At 36.2% G+C, this 23,868-nt stretch overlaps 1 protein-coding gene and 1 non-coding gene across 2 annotated transcripts in view; both read left to right on the top strand.

The window, feature by feature from the left end:
* The window catches only part of KPNA1 (karyopherin subunit alpha 1), a 70,815-nt gene that overhangs the window by 29,686 nt on the left and 17,261 nt on the right, over positions 1 to 23,868 (top strand). The window contains 9 exon segments of the mRNA XM_020912770.2: positions 3,239 to 3,346; positions 8,388 to 8,487; positions 10,461 to 10,555; positions 18,615 to 18,746; positions 19,726 to 19,814; positions 20,159 to 20,258; positions 20,805 to 20,968; positions 22,423 to 22,444; positions 22,446 to 22,502. Of these exon segments, the coding sequence (XP_020768429.2) occupies positions 3,239 to 3,346; positions 8,388 to 8,487; positions 10,461 to 10,555; positions 18,615 to 18,746; positions 19,726 to 19,814; positions 20,159 to 20,258; positions 20,805 to 20,968; positions 22,423 to 22,444; positions 22,446 to 22,502 (867 nt within the window).
* On the top strand, positions 3,929 to 4,034 carry LOC139034894 (U6 spliceosomal RNA). The gene has a single exon (XR_011487472.1). It is a non-coding gene; the product is annotated as a U6 spliceosomal RNA (small nuclear RNA).

Here is a 23,868-nt window from a genome sequence, read left to right as displayed (position 1 = left end):
ATCACAGCAGTACTTGTTTTCATGCCTAATTTGTAAAATAGTAAACATCATTAAAAAACAGATTCATTTAAGTTCTGTTTCTCTTTCCACAGTTGCTCAGTCATCTATCGGGAAAAGTCACAGGCTTCGGCCAGCTGTGCAGTTAGATTTGAGGGTAGTACAGGAATTGATGCTGCCAAGTATACAGAAGATAACAGCAGAGCTGTTAGAGCTTTCCTTTAGGAGACTAGTACTTAGTATCTGTTATTTAGGCAGCTCTATATAAATGACCTTTGTTTATTTGATGCCAGTAGAACAAAATTTTAAATTTATTATTTGATGTCATTCTGATTGAGCCAGTTTTATATTTTTTATGTATAAAAAGATGAAATTTACAGTTACTATTAAAATATTTTGAAATAAGCAGAATCTTGCTAACTCACTCTGAGTAGGTAACATAATGCTGCCAAAAAGTTTGTTAAAGCTATAATGATAAAGAATGAAGGTTTGCTTGATGTTTCTAGTTACAAGAAATATCTTGTGAAGCAAGCAAGTTGATAAAACTTGTAGACAGCCGACTTTTCCCATTGAATAACTTGTTGACAATTTCAGGCAACTGCAGTCTGTATTTGGTATATAAATGATGATTGTTTTGGTAGTTTCTGTCTTCTTTAAAACTTATTTTAAAGTTTTAAAATAGCTTTGGATAGACTTTGAAGGCATTGTGTGGAGTGAGATAAGCCAGAGAAAGACATGTACTTATATGTGGAATCTAAAAACAAAAACCCTGAACTCCTAGAAAAAGAGTTCAGACTTGTAGGTACCAGATGTGGATGATTAGGGCAGGGAGAATTGGAGGAAGGTGGTCCAAAGGCACAGACTTCCAGGTACAAGATACATAAATGCTAGGGATACAGTGTACCTCATGACCATAGCTAACACTGTTATATGATATATATAGGAAGGATAGATAATTTTTTTTTCCATCTGTGAGTCTGTTTTCCTTTGATATTTTTTTTTTATGTTTTAGATTCTGGATATAAATGATAACATTTATATCTGTTGTCTTTCTTTCTGACTTATTTCACTAAGCATAATCCTCTCTAGGTTCATCTACTTTGTTGGAAATAGCAAAATTTCATTCTTTTTTCATTTTTTGAGGAACTTCTGTAGTGGCTATACCAGAATCTCTTTTGATAACTTTAAATGGGTTTGATCCATACTCAGCGGCTTCCATTGTTTCCAGCAGCAAGTCTTCTGTTGGTCTTACCTTTGTTTCCCTGCATGTAAAATGTCTTTTTACCTTTGGCTGCTTTGGTTTTTTTTTTTTTATTCCTGAATGTAAACAGTTTGATACAATGTCCTATCATGTTTTCTTCATATTTCTTCCTGGAGTTCTTAGAGATTTTGGATTTGTGGGTTTGTATTTTTCACAGATTTGGAAAAGTTTTGGCCACTGATTTTCCAAATTTATTTCCCTACCCCCACCTTGAGGCTCCAGTTACATGTACAGTAAGTACTTGATGTCACACAGCTTACTTATATTTTGTACATATTTTCTCAGCCTTTTTTTCCATCTCTTTTATTTTGTGATGTCCTTAGATTCCCTAATCTTTTCTTCTACAATATCTGCTCTTAATCACATCCAACATACTTTTCATAAAGTTACATTTTTTATATCTAGGTGTTTGATTTCCTTTTTTTTAAATGTATTTCTAAAAAATCTCTCATCGTGTTTATACTTTTTTGTATTTTTGAACACATGGAATATATTTATAACTATTTTAATTCCTTGTCCAGTTCTGTCATCTTTTTCATTTCTAGGTAATCTTGATTGATGATCGTCTTTTCTTTTCCTCATAGGTAGTCTTTTACTTCTTGTGTGTACTTGTAGTTATTGATTGAATACAGAGCATTGTAATTTTTACCTCCTGTTGTTGGAGTTTTTGTATTCTTTTAATATGTCTAATTCTTTGAATTTGTCATTGCATGTAGCTAAGTTACTTGAAGCCAGTTTGCATGTATAATCTGGGACTAAGTTACCTTACTGCTGAGTCAGTACCCTTCTGGGTATTCTACTCAGTGCCCCATATATTAGGTCTTCCCAACCCAAGGATGGAACTTAGATCTCCAGCATTGCAAGTGAGCCACCAGGGAACCCTACACTTTTCTATTCCAGCCAGCTGAAACATGAATGATTTCTTAACCTGTGTGACCTATAAAATTGTTCTGCATGCTCCTTGAAGGCAATTTCTTTTCTAGCTTTTGACTATTTCCTCGCACCACCTGTGCTTGTCAGTACAAAGCTAATTAAGGGGAACCTTCTGCAGGTTTTAGAGTTCTTTCTTTTTGGTGATTTCTTGTCTTCAATACCCTGCCTTTAGATTCTAGGTGTCTTGGCCTCCTTGGTTCTGAATGGTGTCTCCTCAATTGAGGGGGCTGCTTGACCCTGTTAGGTTCACTCTACCTGTGCTGCATCCTAGAAACTCCATCCAGGCAATCTGAGGCAATAGGACTAATCTTGTTTCTCTTCTTCTGAAGGATCACTGCCTCTGTTGCCTGTAATCTGGTGTCTGATAACTATTATTTTAGGGATTTTGTCTGCTTTTTTTAATCATATAGGGTGAGAGGATAAGTTATTACTCTACCATGGCTTGATGAATAAGTGTACTTCCTGGTATAATGGAAGGCACTGTAGTGGGTTTCCTTTAATCACAACTATTCTCCCTTTGCCTCCACAAATTAATAAATGCTTTAAAAGTAGTGTTCAAGCAGTCGTCATTTGTCATCATTGGTTGCTGGACAGATAGGGAAGGTTAGGAAACCTTTATCCACCATCCATTAGGGTTAGGAGGGAGGTATTAAGTTGTCCTAGCATTTTTATCCTATTTTTCCTAATGTATTGGTAAGTCTGTCCTATCAGCTACTTCAAGAGTGAAATGACCAAGCATGCCCTGCTTCTTTTTCAACTTTACTTTTTTTTTAATGTGTCATGTAGTGTCAGGCCTCTATTGCTAAATTTTACCTCATCAAGTGTTGGTGGTAATATTTTGTAGTAGTTAATTGCATTAGATTATAAGACGAGAATTCTGAAATAGTTCCTCATCAGAAAGGTTGAAGGAGGCACAAATGTTAGAATTTTAAAAATGATTTTCAGAAAGCGCCATCTTTATTGCGTTTTAAAAGTGGGGTGCCTAGTGTTTGAATGTTGAACTACCTTGTGTTAGAATTAGTTTAGTAACAGTCTTTTATTTTTCAGTTATTCAAGAGAAGAAATGTTGCTACAGCAGAAGAAGAAACAGAAGAAGAAGTTATGTCAGATGGAGGCTTCCATGAGGCTCAGATTAATAACATGGAGATGGCACCAGTAAGTAGGATAATGAAATAAATGCTTTTTACTTTTTTCTGATGAAGATATGAGGTTTAGATCTTTTTTGGAGTTTAAAAAAAAAAAGGTAGGGGAGTTCCCTGGTGGCCTAGTGATTAGGATTCTGGGCTTTCATGACTGTGGCCTATATTCAATCCATGGTTGAGAAACTGAGATTCTGAAAGCCATGAGGTGGTGGCCTAGTGATTAGGATTCTGGGCTTTCATGACTGTGGCCTATATTCAATCCATCGTTGGGAAACTGAGATCCTGAAAGCCATGAGGTGGAGCCAAGAAAAGAATTAAAAAAATAGGTTAGATGGCTACAGAAAGTACTTGGTGTTTCATTTTTAAAAGAAAACTATCTGTAAACTCAAGGTTCAGTAAATGTTTATTATATTTTGAACAGCATGCAGTTTAACAGAATTAACTAAATTATGAAGATTAAGTCAGCTGTTGAAACTTTAAAAGATAGTTATAAAATTATTCCTTAAAAGTTGATAACAAGGGCTTTGCTGTTCACCTGAAACTGTCACAATATTGTTATAATCAGCCATACCCCAGTACAAAATAAAAAGTTAAAGTTCTCGTTTCCGCAGCACATATACTAAATTGAAATGATAAAGAGAAGATTAGCTTGGCCCCTGTGCAAGGATGACATGCAGATTTAGGAAGCATTCTTGAATTTTTGCATTTGAATCAGTTCTAATGAGGTGGATGAAACTGGAACCTGTTATACAGAGCGAAGTTAAGTCAGAAAGAAAAGCACCAATACAGTATAATAATGCACACATACGGAATTTAGAAAAATGGTAACAATGACCCTGTATGCGAGACAGCAAGACTCAACAGATGTAAAGAACAGACTTTTGGACTCTGTGGGAGAAGGTGAGGGTGGGATGATTTGAGCAAATAGCATTGAAACATGTGTATTGTCATATGTGAATAGATTGCCAGTCCAGGTTCGATGCATGAGACAGGGTACTGGTACACTGGGATGACCCTGAGGGAGGTGGGAGGGGGGTTCAGGATGGGGAACACGTGTACACCCATGGTTGATTCATGTGAGTGTATGGCAGAAACTCCCACAATATTGTAAAGTAATTAGCCTCCAATTTAAATAAATAAATTTTAAAAAGTTAAAGAAAAAAAAAAGTTGATAACAAGGCATGTTTTAAAGGAATTCCCAATTTGTTACTCATTCCAATTACAAAATTGGACATATTCATATGTTTTAAAACATTGGTTCTACATCACAGCTATTGAAATTTTCTGTTATAACCCATTTTGTAACTTTCTTGAGGGTTACATAAACAGATAAAAATTATGCTTTATTTATATGGATATAACACTTGTCTAGGTTTTCAGTTTATTTTAATCAATTGTATATAATGTTTTAAAAAATCATATATATACATGATTTTCAAAAAAAGAAAAATTTTTCTCTTCTACCTTATTCACCCAATTTCTATCCCCACTGGCAGCCACTGTTACTAAATTCTTAACTCCTTTTGAGAAAAATCCCCCTCTTTTTGACAAATAATAGTGTATTATGCACAGTATTTTACAGATTTTTTTTCTCTTTCAATTTTTTTGGACCAACTTTCTTTTGGGATTAGAGCAGTTTAAATTGCTTTGAAATCTATGTAGACGTGTTGCCAACACTATTATTTTGTGGTGAATTCTTAACAGACTCTTCAGGAAGTTGAGCTGTCTTTTTTTTTTTTCCAAGTAGATGTTAAATGATCATGATGTATTTTGTGAACTGTATTAGGGTTCTACAGAGTTAATGGAAAAAATTTTGGGGTTGGGAGAGAGGAAGAGAGAGATTGGTTGATCCATTGATATTTGATTTTTCAGTAATTGGCTCATCCAATTGTTGGAGCTGATAAGTCTGAAATTTGTAGGGTAAGCCACTAGGCTGGAAATTTAGGTAAAAGTTTGAAACTGATTTCCTTCTTTTAAGAAATCTTTGCCCTTCAACTGATTGCATAAAGCCCACACACATTTTGGAGGATAATGTGTATTGATTAAAATGTTATTCACATCTAAAAAATAACCTTCACAGCAACATTTAGACTGTTGTTTGTCCAAACAGCTGGGTACCACAACCTAACCAAGTTGACACATAAAATTGACTATCCCAACCTACTCCTTGTCATTGTGGCATTCATATGCAACTCTTTAAACTGAGTCTCAGATAAAGACAATGACAAGATCATACATCCTCATAACATGATACAAGCTATCCTTCATGCAGCTGAAGATCTACTAACCTTTTCCTCAGAAGGGGAAAAGTCCTTGAGTGATGTTATTTCCCTCTTTGATATCCTTTAACTTGCTATGATGTAAAGTTAACGGTATTTAAATACTGTAAATGTAAAGTCAATATATCTTACATGATAAAGGGATGAGAGAGGGAAGAAAGCAAAGATATTTGTGAAAGCATATTCTTAACAGGATCATATAGGTACTTTTGTTTATTCAGGAATCAGACTTACAAGTTTCAAAGTAGTTACTTTCCTGACTCTTAAGAGCAGAATGCTTCATTCTCCCATGGGTTATTCAGAATGTTATTATTCAGTCACCCAATTGTGTCTGACTCTGTGACCCCATGGACTGCAGCACGCCAGGTCTCCCTGTCCCTTATCCTCTCCTGGAGTTTGCCTGAGTTCATGTTCATTGCATCAGTGATGCTGACCAGCCATCTCATCCTCTGACGCTCTCTTCTCCTTCGGCCCTCAATCTTTCACAGCATCAGGGACTTTTCCAATTAGTCGTCTGTTCGCATCAGATGACCAAAATACTGGAGCTTCAGATTTACCATCAGTCCTTCCAGTGAATATTCAGGATTGATCTCCCTTAAGATCGACTGGTTTGATCTCCCTGCTGTCCAAGGGACTTTAAGGAGTCTTCTGCAGCACCACAGTTTGAGGGCATTGATTCTTTGGCATTCTGTCTTCTTTATGGTCTAGCTCTCACAGTTGTGTGTGACCACTGGGAAGACCATAGCCTTGACTATATGGACCTTTGTCAGCAGAGCAATGTCTCTGCTTTTCAACCCACTGACTAGGCTTGTCATCACTTTCCTGCCAAGAAGTAATCATTTTCTGATATGGCTGCAGTCACCATCTACAGTGATTTTGGAGCCTAAGAAGAGGAAATCAGTCACTATTTCCACCTTTTCCCCTTCTATTTGCCATGTAGTAATGGGCCAGATGCCATGATATTAGTTTTTTTAATATTTGGTCTTAAGCCGGCTCTTTCACTCTCGTCCTTCACCCTCGACAATAGGCTCTTTAGTTCCTCTTCACTTTCTGCCATTAGTGTGGTGTCATTTCATATCTGAGGTTGTCGATGTTTCTCCCACCCATCTTGATTCCAGCTTGTAACTCATCCAGCCTGGCATTTCTCATGAGCATATAGGTTAAATAAATAGGGTGACAGCAGACAGTCCTATTGTACTCCTTTCTCAATCTTGAATCAGTCAGTTTTTCCATATAGGGTTCTAACTATTGCTTCTTGACCCGCATACAGGTTTTTTAGGAGACAGGTAAAATGGTCTGGTATTCCCATCTCTCTTAAGACCTTTTCACAGTTTGTCATGATCTACATAGTCCAAGGCTTTAGCATAGTCGAGGAAACATATAGATGTTTTTCTGAAATTCCCTTGCTTTCTCTATAATCCAGCAAATGTTGGCAATTTGATCTCTAGTTCCTCTTCCTTTTCTGAACCCAGCTTGGACATCTGAAAGTTCTTGGTTTGCACAGTGCTGATGCCTAGCATGTAAGATTTTAAGCCTGACCTTATTGGCATGGGAGATGAATGCAGTGGTTAGCACTCATCTGATTGTTAGCACATTCTTTGGTACTACCCTTCTTGGGAACTGGAATGAGGATTGACCTTTTCCAGTCCTGTGGCTGCGAAGCTGGGTGTTCCAGATTTGCTGACATAATGAATGCAAAACCTTGATGCCATCATCCTTTAGGGATTTGAATAATTCTGCTGGAATTTCATTGCATCCCACTAACTTTATTAACAGCAGTGCTTCTTAAGGCCCACTTGACTTTGCACTTCAGAATATCTGGCTCTGGGTGACTAACCACACCACTGTAGTAATCTGATTCATTAAAATCTTTTTTATACAGTTCTTCCGTTTATTCTTTCCATCTCTTCTTGATCTCTTCAACATCTATTAGGTCTCTACTATTTTTACCCTTTATTCTTAAGTGTTAGATATTGCTTACCAGCCATCTAGCATTTATAACTTAGTGCAGTTTTCTTCAGGATTTATTACCTTTCATGAAATAATAAGAACTTTATTTCATTGTGACAAGTGATCCTGAAAAGTATAATGCTGGGGATGGGTTTTGGGAAAGCACTAATAAAGCAAGAGAGACTAGCGGGAAATCGAAAGGTTTTTATAAAGCAAGAAAATAGAAACTTTAAGAGTCAGCTGTTGAATTTGGTAGTGGCTAGAATCTGTGATTTATACAAGACTACTCTGTATTCATTCAGTAAATATTTGTTGCGCATCCACAGTATGCCAGCCATCAGAGATAGTGGTAAGATAGGGTGTTTGGCTTTCATGAAGCTTATAGAATACTGGGGGGACCTAAGCATTTAACAGGTAACTAAGAAGAATGATAGTTGAAAGGGCTGGGCATAGGATTGAAGTAGAATGATATGGTAGAGATAGAGTAGCTGCTTTAGATTTGGAGGTCAGGAAAAGCCTTGTTTTAGAACTTAACATTTAATCTGAATGCAAGGAACAGCCAGCCATGTGATGAGCAGGAGAGGAAGAATAATAAATGCCTTATCTTAGTGTTTACTATTAAGGTTACTCTCTCTACAGTTGTGAGTTTTTTAATAATAGACAAAGATTTTTGGTTTCATCGCATTATTAATCATCTCACGCATTTATACATGCAAAGATTATACTACCTTTGTGTAACTCACTAAGTTGGCCACAATTTATCTTTGTTTTCCTTTGCGTTTAAGTTAAAATTTTATTATATTTGCTTTCTGTTTGTGATTTCAGGGTGGTGTTATTACTTCTGACATGATTGAAATGATATTTTCCAATAGCCCAGAGCAACAGCTTTCAGCAACACAGAAGTTCAGAAAACTGCTTTCAAAAGGTGAGTTCTGAATATGTTAAGTATTTTTCATTTATGTACAAAATATTACTTTGCCATAATCTATTTTTCTCATGTAGATAGGCCTGATTTGGAACATGTCTATCAACAGAATAAAAGGATGCTTACAGATATATGTATATTATGAGCCATGGCTAGTTTTTTAATTTCTTCTTTTATTTGAGTGATCTTACCAGTACCAGAAGATGGCATTATTTTCATATCTGAGGTATTTTATAAAAGATCTTAAAAGTGATAAGAGTAGCAACATTTCATGTTAATTTAAAATGAGAAACTCCACTCTTTTTTAAGAAAAACTTAAAGTCACTTGGAAGAGTAGTGATTGTTGATTTTAATGTTAGCAATTTATTGCTGATTTAAGTATGGATTTATTAGTGGACAGGATAACTGCTTTTTTTTTTTTTTTTAAATTAGAGTAGGATGAGATAGGATACTTCTTGTCTTCTGGGCACGTAAGAACTCTGGAAATCTTAAGCCGTATGGAAATATTGATAGTAAATACTTAAAATAATTGGCCTTCCTCCCCGTCCCCCAATAGTAGGTTATGGTTATTTGGAATCATTAGTGATAAATTAATATATCTCTTGAGGATAACTAGAATTAAAATGTACCACCATAGCAAAAGATAATTGTCTTGTGCACAGCAGCCTGTTAAAAATACCTCCCTCTCCCTGCCCCCTTCAAAAAATGTCTTAACTCTTTTTAGCATTCTGAGATGGTTTTCTCAGACAGTGTGGTTTTCTAAGGCGTGTGGTTTTCTAAGGCCTTTCACCACTGTACTACTTCACTGCCTGTATTCTGGTTTTCCAGCCATTCTTAAAATGTGATAATTAGAATATGATACTTACTACATTCTTATTACTCTAAAGTGTGGTGGGAAATTGTCTTCTTTGTCTTGAAACTATATATTACAATAATGTACTTCAGGCTAGCATCATTTATTTTGGTGGCCATGGCATAGTAATGTTTCTTTGCTTTTTCAACAGTCTATACTCCCTAATACTTTCCTTTAGGGACTGTTTTTAGGTTTTGTCTGTGTAGCCATGTGAATTTTTAAAATTTCTTTAAAAGCTGAATGTTGCTTTATCCCTGTTGTTTTATTGCCAGCTTGGCTTACTGTTCTTTCTATATGTCCTTTCTGTAATCTAACATATTAATGACTTCATTTTTATTGTAATCATCAAATTTATTTGTTGTGTTTATATGAATGGTTGATAAAAATGTTGAACCAGGCAGAGAATATGTCATTAGAGCTTGCTCTAAATTAACATTGAACCATTAGTCATCTCTTTGCAGTGAGTCTGTTGACTTTGCTAAGAGTCCCTAGTAGTACTGTCATCCAGCTGCCATTTTTCTTGCAGAGCTGCATGAATGTCATCAAAAACTTCGTCAGATCTCTTGCTGAAATTACAATGCTGATTGTTTAGGACATTTCTTACCTATTTACCCAACATATTTCTGTTGACTGACTTTGTTTATAAGATACTCTATTGTCATAAATGAAAATCAGATGAATCTGGCAAGTCATTCTTATTTTTGTTGGCCCCTACTTATCACTACAGCTGTAAAATTAGATCCTGTAAGCACAGAATCTCCTAATCCAGTTTCTTAAGACAATTTTTGTTTAAAAAAAAAAGACTTAACAGTGTTTGTCTTTTGATGTTTTTCCCCTACTTTCTAAGTTTTCTAAAATAACAGAGGCAGTGATTTTTAATTTTTAGAAATTCTGCCCATCATTTCATGTTAAGGCTTCCCTTATTTTGAAATCTTTTAAGTTACCCTAGTTTCAAAGTGACAGAACTCAATTTTACATTTTTTTTTTCTTTTTTAGATTTCCAACATGAAAGAGATGCTAAAATTGAGGGAGGGATATTATGAAGTAAGTTTGAGCTTTATAAAGTCCTTGACTTGAAATCAAAGGATTGTTTTTCTTCTTTTATTTTATGGGGAGACAGAACCTAATCCTCCTATTGATGAAGTCATCAGCACACCAGGAGTAGTGGCCAGGTTTGTGGAGTTCCTCAAACGAAAAGAGAATTGTACACTGCAGGTGCGGACCATTTTCATTTCTTGCCTCATATTTTAATTTCCATTGCAAACTTATATTTTGTATACAGATTTGTTACTTATTTTAATCTAGTTGAAGGATTAATTTTTTGATAGTGATGTTCTAGATAACCCATTGCAAGCTGCTTTCATATCTTTGTAAACATCCAGGTCCTTGGTTTTACTGTTTAAAATTCTTGTCATTTTTACTCATGTAAAGATTATATTTTATGATGACTATGGATCATACTTAGCTGGTAGGGAATTGTTTGCAGTAGAGGACGACCCATTAAGGACCTAATGTGGACTCTGTAAAATTTGGTTTTGAAGGATTTTTAGATTATACTTGTTGGCTTTTTCGGGGCTTTGTAACATGGACTAGATCAGAGACTCACTGATTCCCAAACCTGGTTCTAATTAATCCTCTTACCTGTCCATCCCAAAAGAGTTGACAAGGACGTAGCCTTGTTGGGAATCTGTGCTTTCTTCTGTGTTAATTTACTCTGTCAATACTGTTGTATAGGAATTCCAAGAGAAAATTCTACAACTTTGGTGTTAGATAATTTTTAGAGTAAAAGAACCATGAACTGACTCGCATCTTGGGAGTTATCTAGAAATTTAAAAATACTATATTGTTTCTGAATAAAGTCAGCTCTTAAGTAAACTGGTAATTTTTCAGTAGTTAAGACTTCCTTGTAGTAACCAGCTGAATCAATTTCTGTGTTATTCTTTAACAATTTGTGTGATTCCTAAATTCTCACTTGTAGGATCTTTTCTGAGGGGCTCAAGCCTTTTAGAAAGATTCTGCAACTATAAAGATCAGTTAGGTACCATGCAGATTACAAAATGGCTTATTTTTCCAAGTAGATACTTGCTAATAACAAGTTAATCATAAAGATAACTTTCACCCTCTGTGTATTACCTTTGCCTTACTCTAAGGCTACAATAAGGACTGGGGTATTGTTTTTAATAAGTAATAGCTCCTCTCCCCAGGTTCCTTACTGTCCAGAGCACTATTGATAATTCATAAGCTTGATGCTTTGTCTTGATATTTTCTCTCCTTTCTTCCCATCCCATCTTTCTCTTTCTTTTACTCTTTGTTGCGGTGATGAGTTCCTTCCAGAGGAAAAACAAGAAATCCAGAAAAGGTAGAGTACTTCAGTGTCCCATCAGTTTTCTTCTCCAGTTTGACACTTACTAATTCCCAAGTTCATTTGAATTAAGATTCTGTTTTGCTAGCTGCCTTCTGGATTGTAATTCTGGTCCCCATCTGAGGCCAGGATCACCATACACCTGGAAAATAATCAGGTTCACCTAGAGAGCAAAGAAAGAGGACTTTTCTCAGGAAAAAAGGGAAATCCAGACTACCAACACTGCAGAGATTAGAGCCTGAGCCCCTAAGCAACCTGTCAAGAGAACCAGAGGGACCAAATGAAGAGCCTTACTGCAGTTTATCATTTGAAAAGCTTTATAGGAAGAGGGAGGTAGGGAAAATTACCATTTTGTTCATGTGAAAATATGTTTCTGTCCTATTCCTGACAGCAAGAATAATTTGGAGATCCTAAATTTACTCTTGAACTTAGTTTTTAGTAGATGGTTGAAGAGGTCCAGTTCCTTAATGCATTCATTAAAGGCAGATGGTATATTTAGTCCTAAGATGAAATATGTCAGAGAATTGGATCTTTCCCCATTCCTACCCTCTCCAGTCCTCCCTAAAGAGCACAATGTATTCTCTCAGACAATTTCATCTCCTAGCTAACACTTGTAAATTCTACATCATTTTGATTTTGTAATCCTGGAGTTTGTATCTTAACATATCTGAAGACAAAAGCCTTCAGAAATCTCTAAATTTGCTTGTATCAAAATTATCAGAGTCTTCCCTTGTACAGACTGTTAATTAAGCTGAAAGATGAAGAAATGATTCCTCTGGAAGTGACCACCTCATGATTTTCACCTTAGCAATCCAAAGACTGAGAGAGAAAACAAAACTGTCATCATCCTCGGATTTTCTTCTGTGTACATTTAACATAGTATTCTTTCTCCAGTGTGACTAATGGGTAATCTTGACTACCCCAAAAGCAGGAGGAAATAACTATATTCCAAGAGGCTTCGTGGTCAAATAATTAGGTATACTCTGGGAGGTTTGGAGGGTACTCCTTCCTCTGTCTCCTTGGAGAGCACTAGGATGTGAGTTGTCACTGATACTCCTACCTGCATATTAGAAATTTGAATAGTGTGTCTTTTGGAATGAGATGTTTACCATTTCTCTTCCAGAAAGAGAGTAATATTATATAGTCATGATAACTTAACTCACTAATAAATCCTTGGACAAATGTAATCCCTTCATATACAAAGAACTGTGAATCCTAGTGCAGGGTCTCTTCACTGTCTTTCTGGCTTTCCTCATCCCAAACCAATGGGGTGTTGCAAACCAAGGTGATAAAAATGCCTGCTTTTGGCAGTGCTACCTAGATACTCACTTGCCCTCAAATGAGATGATCATGAATGGAATCTAGGACTTTGGAAGCAGACTACGCCATTTAACTAACAGCGTTCTCAAGCTTGGTAACATGTAGGCCTCAGAATACTTGAGCCCTTGACATGAGATTGGTCTGCCTCATGGTGTATTCCCTGGACCCACTTTGTTTGCATTTTTGAGTCCAGGTCCAAAATTTTTGTAATGTCCTTTGCAGTGCTGAGATGTATTCCCAAACCTTCTTATATAGAAGCTTACAAAAAAAGCTAGAATATAAGTAAATTGCCTCCTAGTTCCAGTCATTAAATAGATATTCCTCTTAAAGTTGTAAATTTGAGTTAAATTTGTTTAGTTTTCCCATTTCTACCTTTCTTGTTGACACTAAAAGCTTAATGTGATAAACTGCAGTAAGCCTTCATCCTCCTATGTTTTTCCCATCTTCATTGAGCCCTCTACCTATCTTGAAAGGTTGCTCAGATGACTCAGGCACTGTTCTCTCCAGAGTTTGATATCTGGGTTTATTTTTCTGATGTGAGCCTCTCTTTTCACTTGCTCTCCAGGTGAGCCTGGCATTTGCTAGGAACCAGAGTGGAACCGGCAAAGTGGCCAGCAACAGAGTCCTGATCCAAATGGAGAAAGGGAACCAGGCGTACTTCAACCTGGAGTGGGAAACTTGATAGGAGGTCAGAAGTACTTCAGTTTTGGATTCTCATTTTCCTTATTTAAGGAACTGGGCACCGAAAGGTAGAGATTGAGAAGGGAAAGAGAGAACATACCAAATCTTTAGTGTGCCCTTCAGATTTCAGTTGTAGGCTTATTTAGAAATTTCTGGACAGTGAAAAATAAGTGAAATTACAATTTGTAAGCAGTCACAGCTGCATGACAGGTTGTTTCCTCACATGATGCCATTCTTAGAACACTAAGAATATAGTAGTTTAGAACAACAAAGAGGAGTAAAGATTATAGTTATTTTGGGTATTACTTCTGATGGTACCATTTCTTGAATTTTTTTCATTTCATCATGTTGCTGAGTTTTTTTGAGTTGCATGGTTACTTACTTAGATTACCTTTTCTGGCCATTTCTATATAACTTTATGCAGTTGTTTTTGGAATCAACTCTCGTGTTAGAATCTAGTCTGGGACCTGAGGCTGAAACATTCACCCCACTCAAAAAATAATGACTGTAATACCCAGTGAAAGAGAAACATAGTTCAAAGTTCACCCAGTTTTTAAAAAACATACTTACATACTAAATACATGTAAACACAAGAAGAAAGTTGGTTCTTATAACACTTTAATAGGAGTTTAACTCATGGGGAATTCTCAGCCTGTCCCTTCCTTTCTCTCTCTCTCTGTTTCTGTCTCTCACATACATACGTAGATGTCACACATATACACATTGGTATAGAAAATTACACAAGCAGAGCTTGATAAGTTTTTACAAGATAAACAGCACAGTAAATCTTCTCCGTGTGTGTGTTTATTTTAATGCCTCATTAATTCATGAATATGATTTGGTTTTCAGTGGCTCTCTGGTTATGGTTATTCATCTCCTTCTATTCATTACCATCTTGTTATGGTTATTCATAACTTGTTATGGTTATTCGTAACTTATTCATTACCATCCAGTAATGGTAAAATTACTTTCTGATTTCCATTCTCACTAGGAGAGTCTTTGACTCTTCTTTGGATTCAATTTATAATCGTTATGTACTTCTTAGTAATAAACATAACTCTGGTACGTTCTTTTGTTGAAAAGTCCTAATTTCCAGTTTCCTTCCATTCATGTTCTGGCTGTTATTTACTTTTTCTCCATTTTACCAGTCGTTATCACTCTATTTTGTTTTGCTTCTCCATTTTATTCACTTCAATGGCATCTAGAATTCTTTCTCTGGGAGACCTTTGGTGCTAAACCTCATCAAACAGCAGTTTGAATTCTGGGAGCAATCAGTATTCTAATTTCTTCTCATTGATAACTCTGTGTGTGTGTTGTGTTCAGTCGCTTCAGTCATGTCTTGACTCTCTGTGACCCTATGGACTGTAGCCTGCCAGGCTCCTTTGTCCATGGAATTTCCCAGCAAGAATATTGGAGTGGGTTGCCATGCCCTCCTTCAGGGGATTTTCTCAAGCCAGGGATTGAACCCTCATCTCCTGCATTGCAGGCAGATTCTTTACCACTGAGCCACCAGGGAAGCCTTTATAATTCTTTAATATATTGTTTATCTACTCAGGTTGTTGTTACCATTTCTTTTGCATCAAAATCTCACTGCAAACCTTTTCTCTCTTTGATATAGATTGCTGTCTATGCTGACTTTACTCATTTTTTACAGGTTGCTTTTCCACCAAATTTTCGTATTTTTGACTTGTTCTCAGATGCTGATGACTCTTTGTTGAACTTGGAGCCTTCCTTCTTGTAGGAGAGTTTGCTTTTGTACTCACTTCAAATGTTTCTCTTAAACTAGTTAATTTTCCTAGTAAGCAAAAGAAACTACTTTGTCAGTGAACTGTGTTCCTTTTAGCTTTTCCTAAATAATCTGGCATGTCATTAATCGAAATTGCTTGCCCTGGATACTAAAACTACAAGCCATTGAAAGGCTCTTGTCATTATTACAGGTGTGTTTCAGAGAGGAAGCTGATTTGGTTCATAAGCCTACTAGATCAGGAGACTATAATCTGTTTTAATAGTTTTGACTTACATTACCCAAAGCATTAGTGATCATTGGATATTTTGCTGATAGTTTCCTCATTCATAAACTAGAAAAGCTAGGCGTCTCTGTCTGGGTGGTTGTAAGGAACACCTAAGAGTATGTGACTAATGCTTTTAAAATATAAAGGCCTGTATAAATGTCAAGTTTCAATTCAGACAGATTGAAAAGGGCTTGAACATTGGTTTGGGTAGTAATTTAATTATAGAGGTGATTTAAGATGAGGTTATTTTGTTATATTCAGTGTTTAAAAGTCTTCTGAACTTATCAGTTCAGTTCAGTCGCTCAGTCATGTCCGACTCTTTGTGACCCATGAACTGCAGCATGCCAGGCCTCCCTGTCCATCACCAACTCCTGGAGTCCACCCAAACCCATGTCTGTTGTGTTGGTGATGCCATCCTATCATCTCATCCTCTGTCGTCCCCTTCTTCTCCTGCCCTCAGTCTTTCCCAGCATCAGGGTCTTTTCAAATGAGTCAGCTCTTCGCATCAGTTGGCTGAAGTATTGGAGTTTCAGCTTCAACATCAGTCCTTCCAATGAACACCCAGGACTGATCTCCTTTAGGATGGACTGGTTGGATCTCCTTGCAGTCCAAGGGGCTCTCAAGAGTCTTCTCCAACACCACAGCTCAAAAGCATCAATTCTTCGGAACTCGGCTTTCTTTACAGTCCAACTCTCACATCCATACATGACTACTGGAAAAACCATAGTCGTTGATTAGATGGATCTTTGTTGACAAAGTAATGTCTCTGCTTTTTAACATGCTGTCTAGATTGGTCATAACTTTCCTTCCAAGGAGTAAGTGTCTTTTAATTTTCATGACTGCAGTCACCATCTGCAGTGATTTTGGAGCCCCAAAAAATAAAGTCAACCATTTGTTTCCCCATCTGTTTGCCATGAAGTGATGGGACCAGATGCCATGGTCTTAGTTTTCTGAATGTTGAGCTTTAAGCCAACTTTTTCACTCTCCTCTTTCACTTTCATCAAGAGGCTCTTTTGTTCTTCACTTTCTGCCATAAGGGTGGTGTCATCTGCAATGAGGTTATTGATATTTTTCCTGGCAATCTTGATTCCAGCTTGTGCTTCTTCCAGCCCAGCGTTTCTCATGATGTACTCTGCATATAAGTTGAATAAGCAGGGTGACAATATACAGCCTTCACGTACTCCTTTTCCTCTTTGGAACCAGTCTGTTGTTCCATGTCCAGTTCTAACTGTTGCTTCCTGACCTGCATACAGGTTTCTCAAGAGGCAGGTCAGGTGGTCTGGTATGTCTGTCTCTTTCAGAATTTTCCACAGTTTGTTGTGATCCACACAGTCTTTGGATCCACAAAGGCTTTGGCAAAGTCAGTGAAGCAGAAATAGATGTTTTTCTGGAACTCTCTTGCTTTTTCGATGATCCAGCAGATGTTGGCAATTTGATCTCTTGTTCCTCTGCCTTTTCTAAAACCAGCTTGAACATCACGGATCACGTATTGCTGAAGCCTGGCTTAGAGAATTTTGAGCATTACTTTACTAGCATGTGAGATTATAGTAAAGAGTTATCATGCAAAAAAAAAAATCCCTTTAACTGTGGTGCTCCTAGTCTGGCCTCCCTGCTGCTGTAATATCAGTGTCGTAACTGTCTATCAGACCACTTTATTTCACTTCTGTATTTCACACTTACAGGTTTCTTTGAATATCCCCTTCTTTAAGTGTCGTCTTCTATGAATTTACTGTCATTCATTCATGTATCTTTGGACTGTGCTAAGCAGATTGCTTTTCCATTTCTTTCATTTCCCCATACCCCAAGTGATTGATTTATTTTTCTATACGACAGCTACCTTTCAGTAGACCCAAAAGCTTAAGAATCACAGCTCCATTATTTTGATGATTTTTTTATTGAGATTCTCATTCAAGTGGCATGTCTCTGAATTTTTTTGCCCCCACATATATGCTTCATTAAAGAATATTAAATAGGAGACAGAACAGGAGAAGGAAATAAAGCCAAAGTTTAATTAAGAACTCTAAATAGGAGTTCATTCTTGGATTTCATTTTATTGGGCTAAAGAGTCAAGGTACCATAGAGATGTGTACAATTAATAATGTGCTGTATTTTTTGTTGGCCATAATTTCCTTCATACCTTCTGTTTACCAGTTTATTAACCTTTAGGAATGCTCTTTTTAAAAAAGTCACACCTCTGTGCCTTGGTTTGAAGGCTGCTCATTTATTGGAATATAGAGCTGCCATTTCTGTTAGTTGTATGCCTATTAACTCCTTTTGGTCTCCTTAATCATTTAAATTGTCTTCTGCCTTTTTCACTCTGCCTATATTTTATACCTTTTACACTAATATTCTTTCCCCATTTCACTTTTCCCATTTTATAGAAACTATTCAATTTTGTTTTTTATTAGATAATAAACATGGTTTAAGGCCAAAAGGTACATAAAGGTTTTACTCTAAAAAGTGTTTATCCTTCTTGTATTTGTTTCCCATTCACCCATACCTCTCCATGTAAGTAGCAAGTATTTACAGTTTATTGTGATTCCTTCAAGAGACATCTTGTACAATAAGTAAATTAATGCATATGTTCTTTCTTAACCCTTTTGAAAAATACAGTACGGTACCAAACACTCCCTCATTGTTCTTATGGTCTCATGTCAGCTCTACCTTGATCTGAAATTTTAGACACCTGATCAATATTCCTGATGAAGGTTATTTCTTTGGGAAGTCTTCTATTAAATTAGTATAGTATTTACCTGATAGAGTATGTTCAAATAATGATCTCAGATTCTTTCTTCATGCATAGAAGACAGGTTTTTTTTTTTTTTTAAAGAAAACCTTGTTGTAAGTAAACAACCTATTAAATTCTACTAAGATAATGAAATTATTTTTATCTTTATAGTTTGAATCAGCTTGGGTACTGACAAATATTGCTTCAGGAAATTCTCTTCAGACCCGGATTGTGATTCAGGCAGGAGCTGTGCCTATCTTCATAGAATTGCTCAGCTCAGAGTTTGAAGATGTCCAGGAACAGGTAAAAGATGAAAGCAGGTTAAAGAATACAGTTTTTCCCTGAGTCTTATATTTAAGAGTCTTAGTTTTACTACTTGGATATGACAGTTCATGGTTCTCACATGGAGTGTTCCAGAAATCTAAACTTAACCTAAATAGGAAGTTTCATAGTGAATATAGGCAGAATTTCTCCTAGAAACATAAAACTGTTTTTCCCTCCAGCCCTGAAGTTCCTCAAGTCTTACACATGCCCATTGTAGACATGTGAGCAGTTTGTTTTTGGTGATGCTCTGGTGTTGATTGAAGTAGCAAGTCTGTGTCACTTTTGTGCAGAAAATCACTTAGAGAAAATGCGTTTTTAATTATCACAAACTTTGTCAAACTCATAAATACAAATTAAATGAGTACAATTTTATTCTACAACTTTATTAAGGTATAATAAATGTACAGTAAACTGCATATGGTTAAAGTGTATAATTTGTAAGTTCTAACATGTGTGTACCCATGAAAGATTAGTCGATTGCTATTATATCCACCTCCCAAAATTGAGTCAAGTTTTCTGCATTTTTATTGCTCTTAATTTCTTGGCTCACTGTTTTCTTTTGTAAGCAAGCTTAAAATACATTTTAAATAAGCTGAGTAAACCATTTGGATCTCTGCTATGTTCCAAGGGCTGCATGGAATGTTACTTAAGGATAGGACCCCCTAAGGTAAAGAATATATATAAGAACTGGTACCTCTTTTTAATGACTTCACTACCATGAGTATATTTGCATGTATATTTTTAATATTACTGATCTTCTATCAGTCCCATAACAGTTTCATTTGACTCCCTGATGAGTGAGCTTAGTAGTGTTAATAGTTAATGTCCATGTACAATATGTTGATTAGCTACTGTATTATTTTGTAAAGAGTTTTTATAGTATGTTGGCATCTTTTTTGAAAGAAATATGAGAACATTAGACTCTGCAGCCTGTCATTAATGAATGATTTTTTCACAGGCAGTCTGGGCTCTTGGCAACATTGCTGGAGATAGTACCATGTGCAGGGACTATGTCTTAGACTGCAATATTCTTCCCCCTCTTCTGCAGTAAGTTTCTTTATTTTTTGTGAGTATTGAAAATATGGGAAGTTCCTCAGAAATGAGTGCATCTTTGGAAATCATTTTGGATTTCCTAGTGTTGCTTTTCATTATAAATATTTTCTTACTAACTTGTTCAGCTCATTTCTTTGGGCACTCTCTTATTCAGGTGTGTAAAGAGGAGTGCCAAAAATCTGAACTCTTTGTATTAGAATTAAACTTTATTGTTCTGGAGAAGAGCTATTTGAAGACATCTGTCTATCAATAGCATTAAGTGGTTAAGTATTTATCATATGCTATCAGAGAATTGATGCCCATTATATCATTTACCAGTTGCATCACTATGCTTATAGGTTATTTTCAAAGCAGAACCGCCTGACTATGACCCGGAATGCAGTATGGGCTTTGTCTAATCTCTGTAGAGGGAAAAGTCCACCTCCAGAATTTGCAAAGGTAAGGATTATGTGGGAACTTGGCAGAAAAAGTACAGTTAAAAGAGTGTAGCAACTAGTGTTAATGTGAATAGAAAGAGAATGATTTTTTATAAACTAAAATGTTAGAATTTTGTTTCTAGAAAACTAGGTCTTTATTTTTGTTTGAATTTGGAATAAGTCTCACTGCCTGTAGAAAGCTCTGAACTAACCTTAAAATGTGGCATTTTTTGTTCATAACAAAGTATCTAAAATGTAGAATTTCCTAGCTTTAGCACTTGGGAAAATTGCTTTATCTGTGATTCACAGAGAGTGTTTTGACAAGGAATCCCACCCTGAAAATTGGTATATATTAAACTTCGCTCTTTGAAATGTTTTCCTTGGGCTCTGAGTATTGTCAAAGTAAACTGCAAGGTGGAAATGTCATTTGGCCACTTATTACTCCATCTCTAGAAGTATTAATCACCCCAGAAGTCACCAGGTGTGTGCCTGGTTGCTTTCTGGATCCCCACTCCTCACTTGCTTTTATTTTATTGAATTTCATAATCATGTCACCTTTCCTTTACAGGTTTCCCCTTGTCTGAATGTGCTTTCCTGGTTGCTGTTTGTCAGTGACACTGATGTACTGGCTGATGCCTGCTGGGCCCTCTCATATCTGTCAGATGGACCCAATGATAAAATTCAAGCAGTCATTGATGCAGGAGTATGTAGGAGACTTGTGGAGCTGTTGATGTAAGATATCTTTAAGAAAGTGTGTGTGTTCTTTTGTCTATCATACTAGTTTTCTAGTTGCTGATACTCAAATATTAATGTATTATACTGATTCATTGTGCTTTGGGCTACTGTCCTTTGTTACTTTTTATATTCACATTAAATCTGTTTGTTTTTTTGTTTTGAGGGTTATAAAGAGTCTCTTATGCTTCCTCTGTGAGCAGCCCTTCAGCAAAAACATTTGGAAAACTCTGATCTATTTAGTTCTAGCTCATACTTAATATTCTGAGACAAACCACTGGATAGCAAACTTATCTTTTGTCTCATGTAGTCTAGGCTCAGTTAGTCTAAGCTCTTTAAAGCTCATAGACTGGTGTCAGACTTTGAATTTCATTTGCTATATATCTTTGGATCCCTTTCATTTATGAAGTGGAAGATTTACTGATGGCATAACTAATTAGAGACTGTATTAATCAAATTTTTAGAAAATACTATTGAAGAAAAAAATTAGGGTGATAACGTAATGGGGAAATAGTGTAATTACAAGCCATGTGAAATTTATTGGAGTAAGTATAAAGTAGATGGAAGGAAACATTGTTCCAAAGATGACACATGGAATGGGTTAGATAATATAATATATAGAATATAAAACTCTGTGATGATAGCTGGCCATAGACTGGGTACAGATCAGTAGCATAATGCTTTTGTGAATGAAAAGCAATGTGATGCTGGAGGAGCCAGAAGTACAGCATTCAGAATCTCGGAAGTAGTCTTTTGTACTCTTTAATGACTTTTACTATATATTTTAACATTTCTTTTTGGTCATCAGATCTTAAATGTGAAGAAACTGGCATAGTTTTGAGAAGAGTGATCAATCTCATTAAATGGGAGAGAAAATAAGATATTTAAGGAAAGTTAAAGGATATTAACTTATTTAGCATGAACTCAAAACTTAATATCTGTCTTCAGATATGTAGAAGATTTTAGAGGGGGTTTTCAGACCACTAAGTTAGCTGAAGTTTAGTAGAAGGAGTTTAGTATTTGAAGTATGGAGCCTGACTCATTTTCAAGGTAGTTCAGCTGTTGACATGTTTTTATTTCTGTGAAAATGAAATGATTTGTAAAACTTTAAAAGTGCTATGTAAATATTACTGTTGCTCTCTATTATCTCAGCAACCATGGAAACCAAGTAAAGAGTAAATGAAACCTGTTTTAAAGAATGAGAGGAAAAACTTGGACTCTAGGTGATGAAATACTTGGGAAAGGTTTTTAGAACAGATTTGTAGCTTTTATCCAAAAATATTAAATGGAAAAACAGTCCTTCTTGGGTACACCAAAAACATTTCCTCATCCTGGTAGGGTTCCTTGTACCTTTCTGGTCCAAGATACTATCACATATCTTTTGGGTTTTGGCTCTAAGGAGAGGAAATTACAGATGTTACTGTTGGATATAATACATCTTTTTATGGTTGCAGGCATAATGATTATAAAGTGGTTTACTCCTGCTTTGCGGGCTGTTGGAAACATTGTCACAGGAGATGATATTCAGACACAGGTATGAATAAATGGTAACTTTTTTTTCTTCCAAAATAGCACATTGACACCCCCACCCCCTCACCACCAGTATGTTTCCATTATAGTATTTAACTCCATATTATTGGGGAGAATTGATACATTGTTTCATTGATGTTTGTTAAATGTTAGCTTTGGTAGCTACTTTCAATACCTTCACTCTCTGTATCTCTGTCTTGATCTACTGCTTGGGTTCCTGAGGAGCCTGGTGGGTTCCTTGGGATCACAGAGAATCTGATACAACTGAGCTGCTGGACACACACAAACACACTCACACTACTGCAACTTATCCTTTTGGTTAGATTTATTTCTCACTACTTCTACTTGAAGGGATTCCTGTGAGCATCAGAAGTTTCCAGTAGCATCCTTTCTGTCAGCTTCATGTCATCTTCCCTGGTAGCTTCCTCCATTTTGTAAATGGCAAGTTTCCTGAGTGAGGAGGATCTTCACTCCTAGTTCTTAATGTTATCCTCTATTCCATTAAACTTTTATATCAAGATACATCACTCACGGTGGATTCTTCTAGCTGTTTTTATTCTTGATCCCTCAGATGCCTTGGCATCATCTTTAAAATTATCTTCCTAGGCTTCTGTGTTGTTGAAGTATTTTGGGTCTCCTGCCTCACTGACCATTTATTTTTCTTTAGCAAGCTCCTTTACCTGTTCATTTCTCTCTATGGGATTATCCTCTGTAGGGGATTAGGTTTCAGCTTTAGCTCTTTCTTAACCAGCTCTGACTTTCAGCAAGACATTTAGTGTCTTCATTTTTCTTTTCTCTAAAATTAACGAAACTTTGTTCTCAGATGTCTTCCAGCTCTTAATGTTTACTTTAAAATTATTCTGTCCACAGAGAAACTGTTGTTTTTCCTGGTATATCTGGCCCTTTGCTTATTTACGTTCCTGTCTTGGTGAATGACCCCAGCGGTTGCCCAAGCCAAAAAACTGGACGTTAGTTTGATTACTACCTTTCTTCTATCTTTCTTATCAGTCACTAATGATGGTCATCTCTGCTTATTCCTTGCAGTGCTTAGTTCACACATTTTGTACTGTACTGTTCCCATGTTACCAGAAGGATGCTTGTTACGTGCAAATTTGATCATGTCATTCTCTTAAAATGTTTTTATAGCCCCCGATTGTTGTTGGATAGTGTTCTAAGATCCTTTAAAGTCTGGCACCTGTATAATGAAATGCTGTGCAACAGAATGAAGAACCTGTTAAGCATGTTTTAATATACGGAATGTTTTTCAGGTTCTGTTGTTTAAAAAGGAAAACAAGGCACAGATTATTGTGTAGCATACATTACTATTTGTGTAAGAGTGGTGGAGAGGAGAGGAGAAAGAAACAATATGT

This window comes from Odocoileus virginianus, chromosome 4 (genome assembly GCF_023699985.2).
Source record: "Odocoileus virginianus isolate 20LAN1187 ecotype Illinois chromosome 4, Ovbor_1.2, whole genome shotgun sequence".
NCBI classification, from domain to species: Eukaryota; Metazoa; Chordata; class Mammalia; order Artiodactyla; family Cervidae; genus Odocoileus; species Odocoileus virginianus.
The sequence above is the reverse complement of the archived record's forward strand: the minus strand, read 5'-3'. Positions and strand labels throughout refer to the sequence as shown.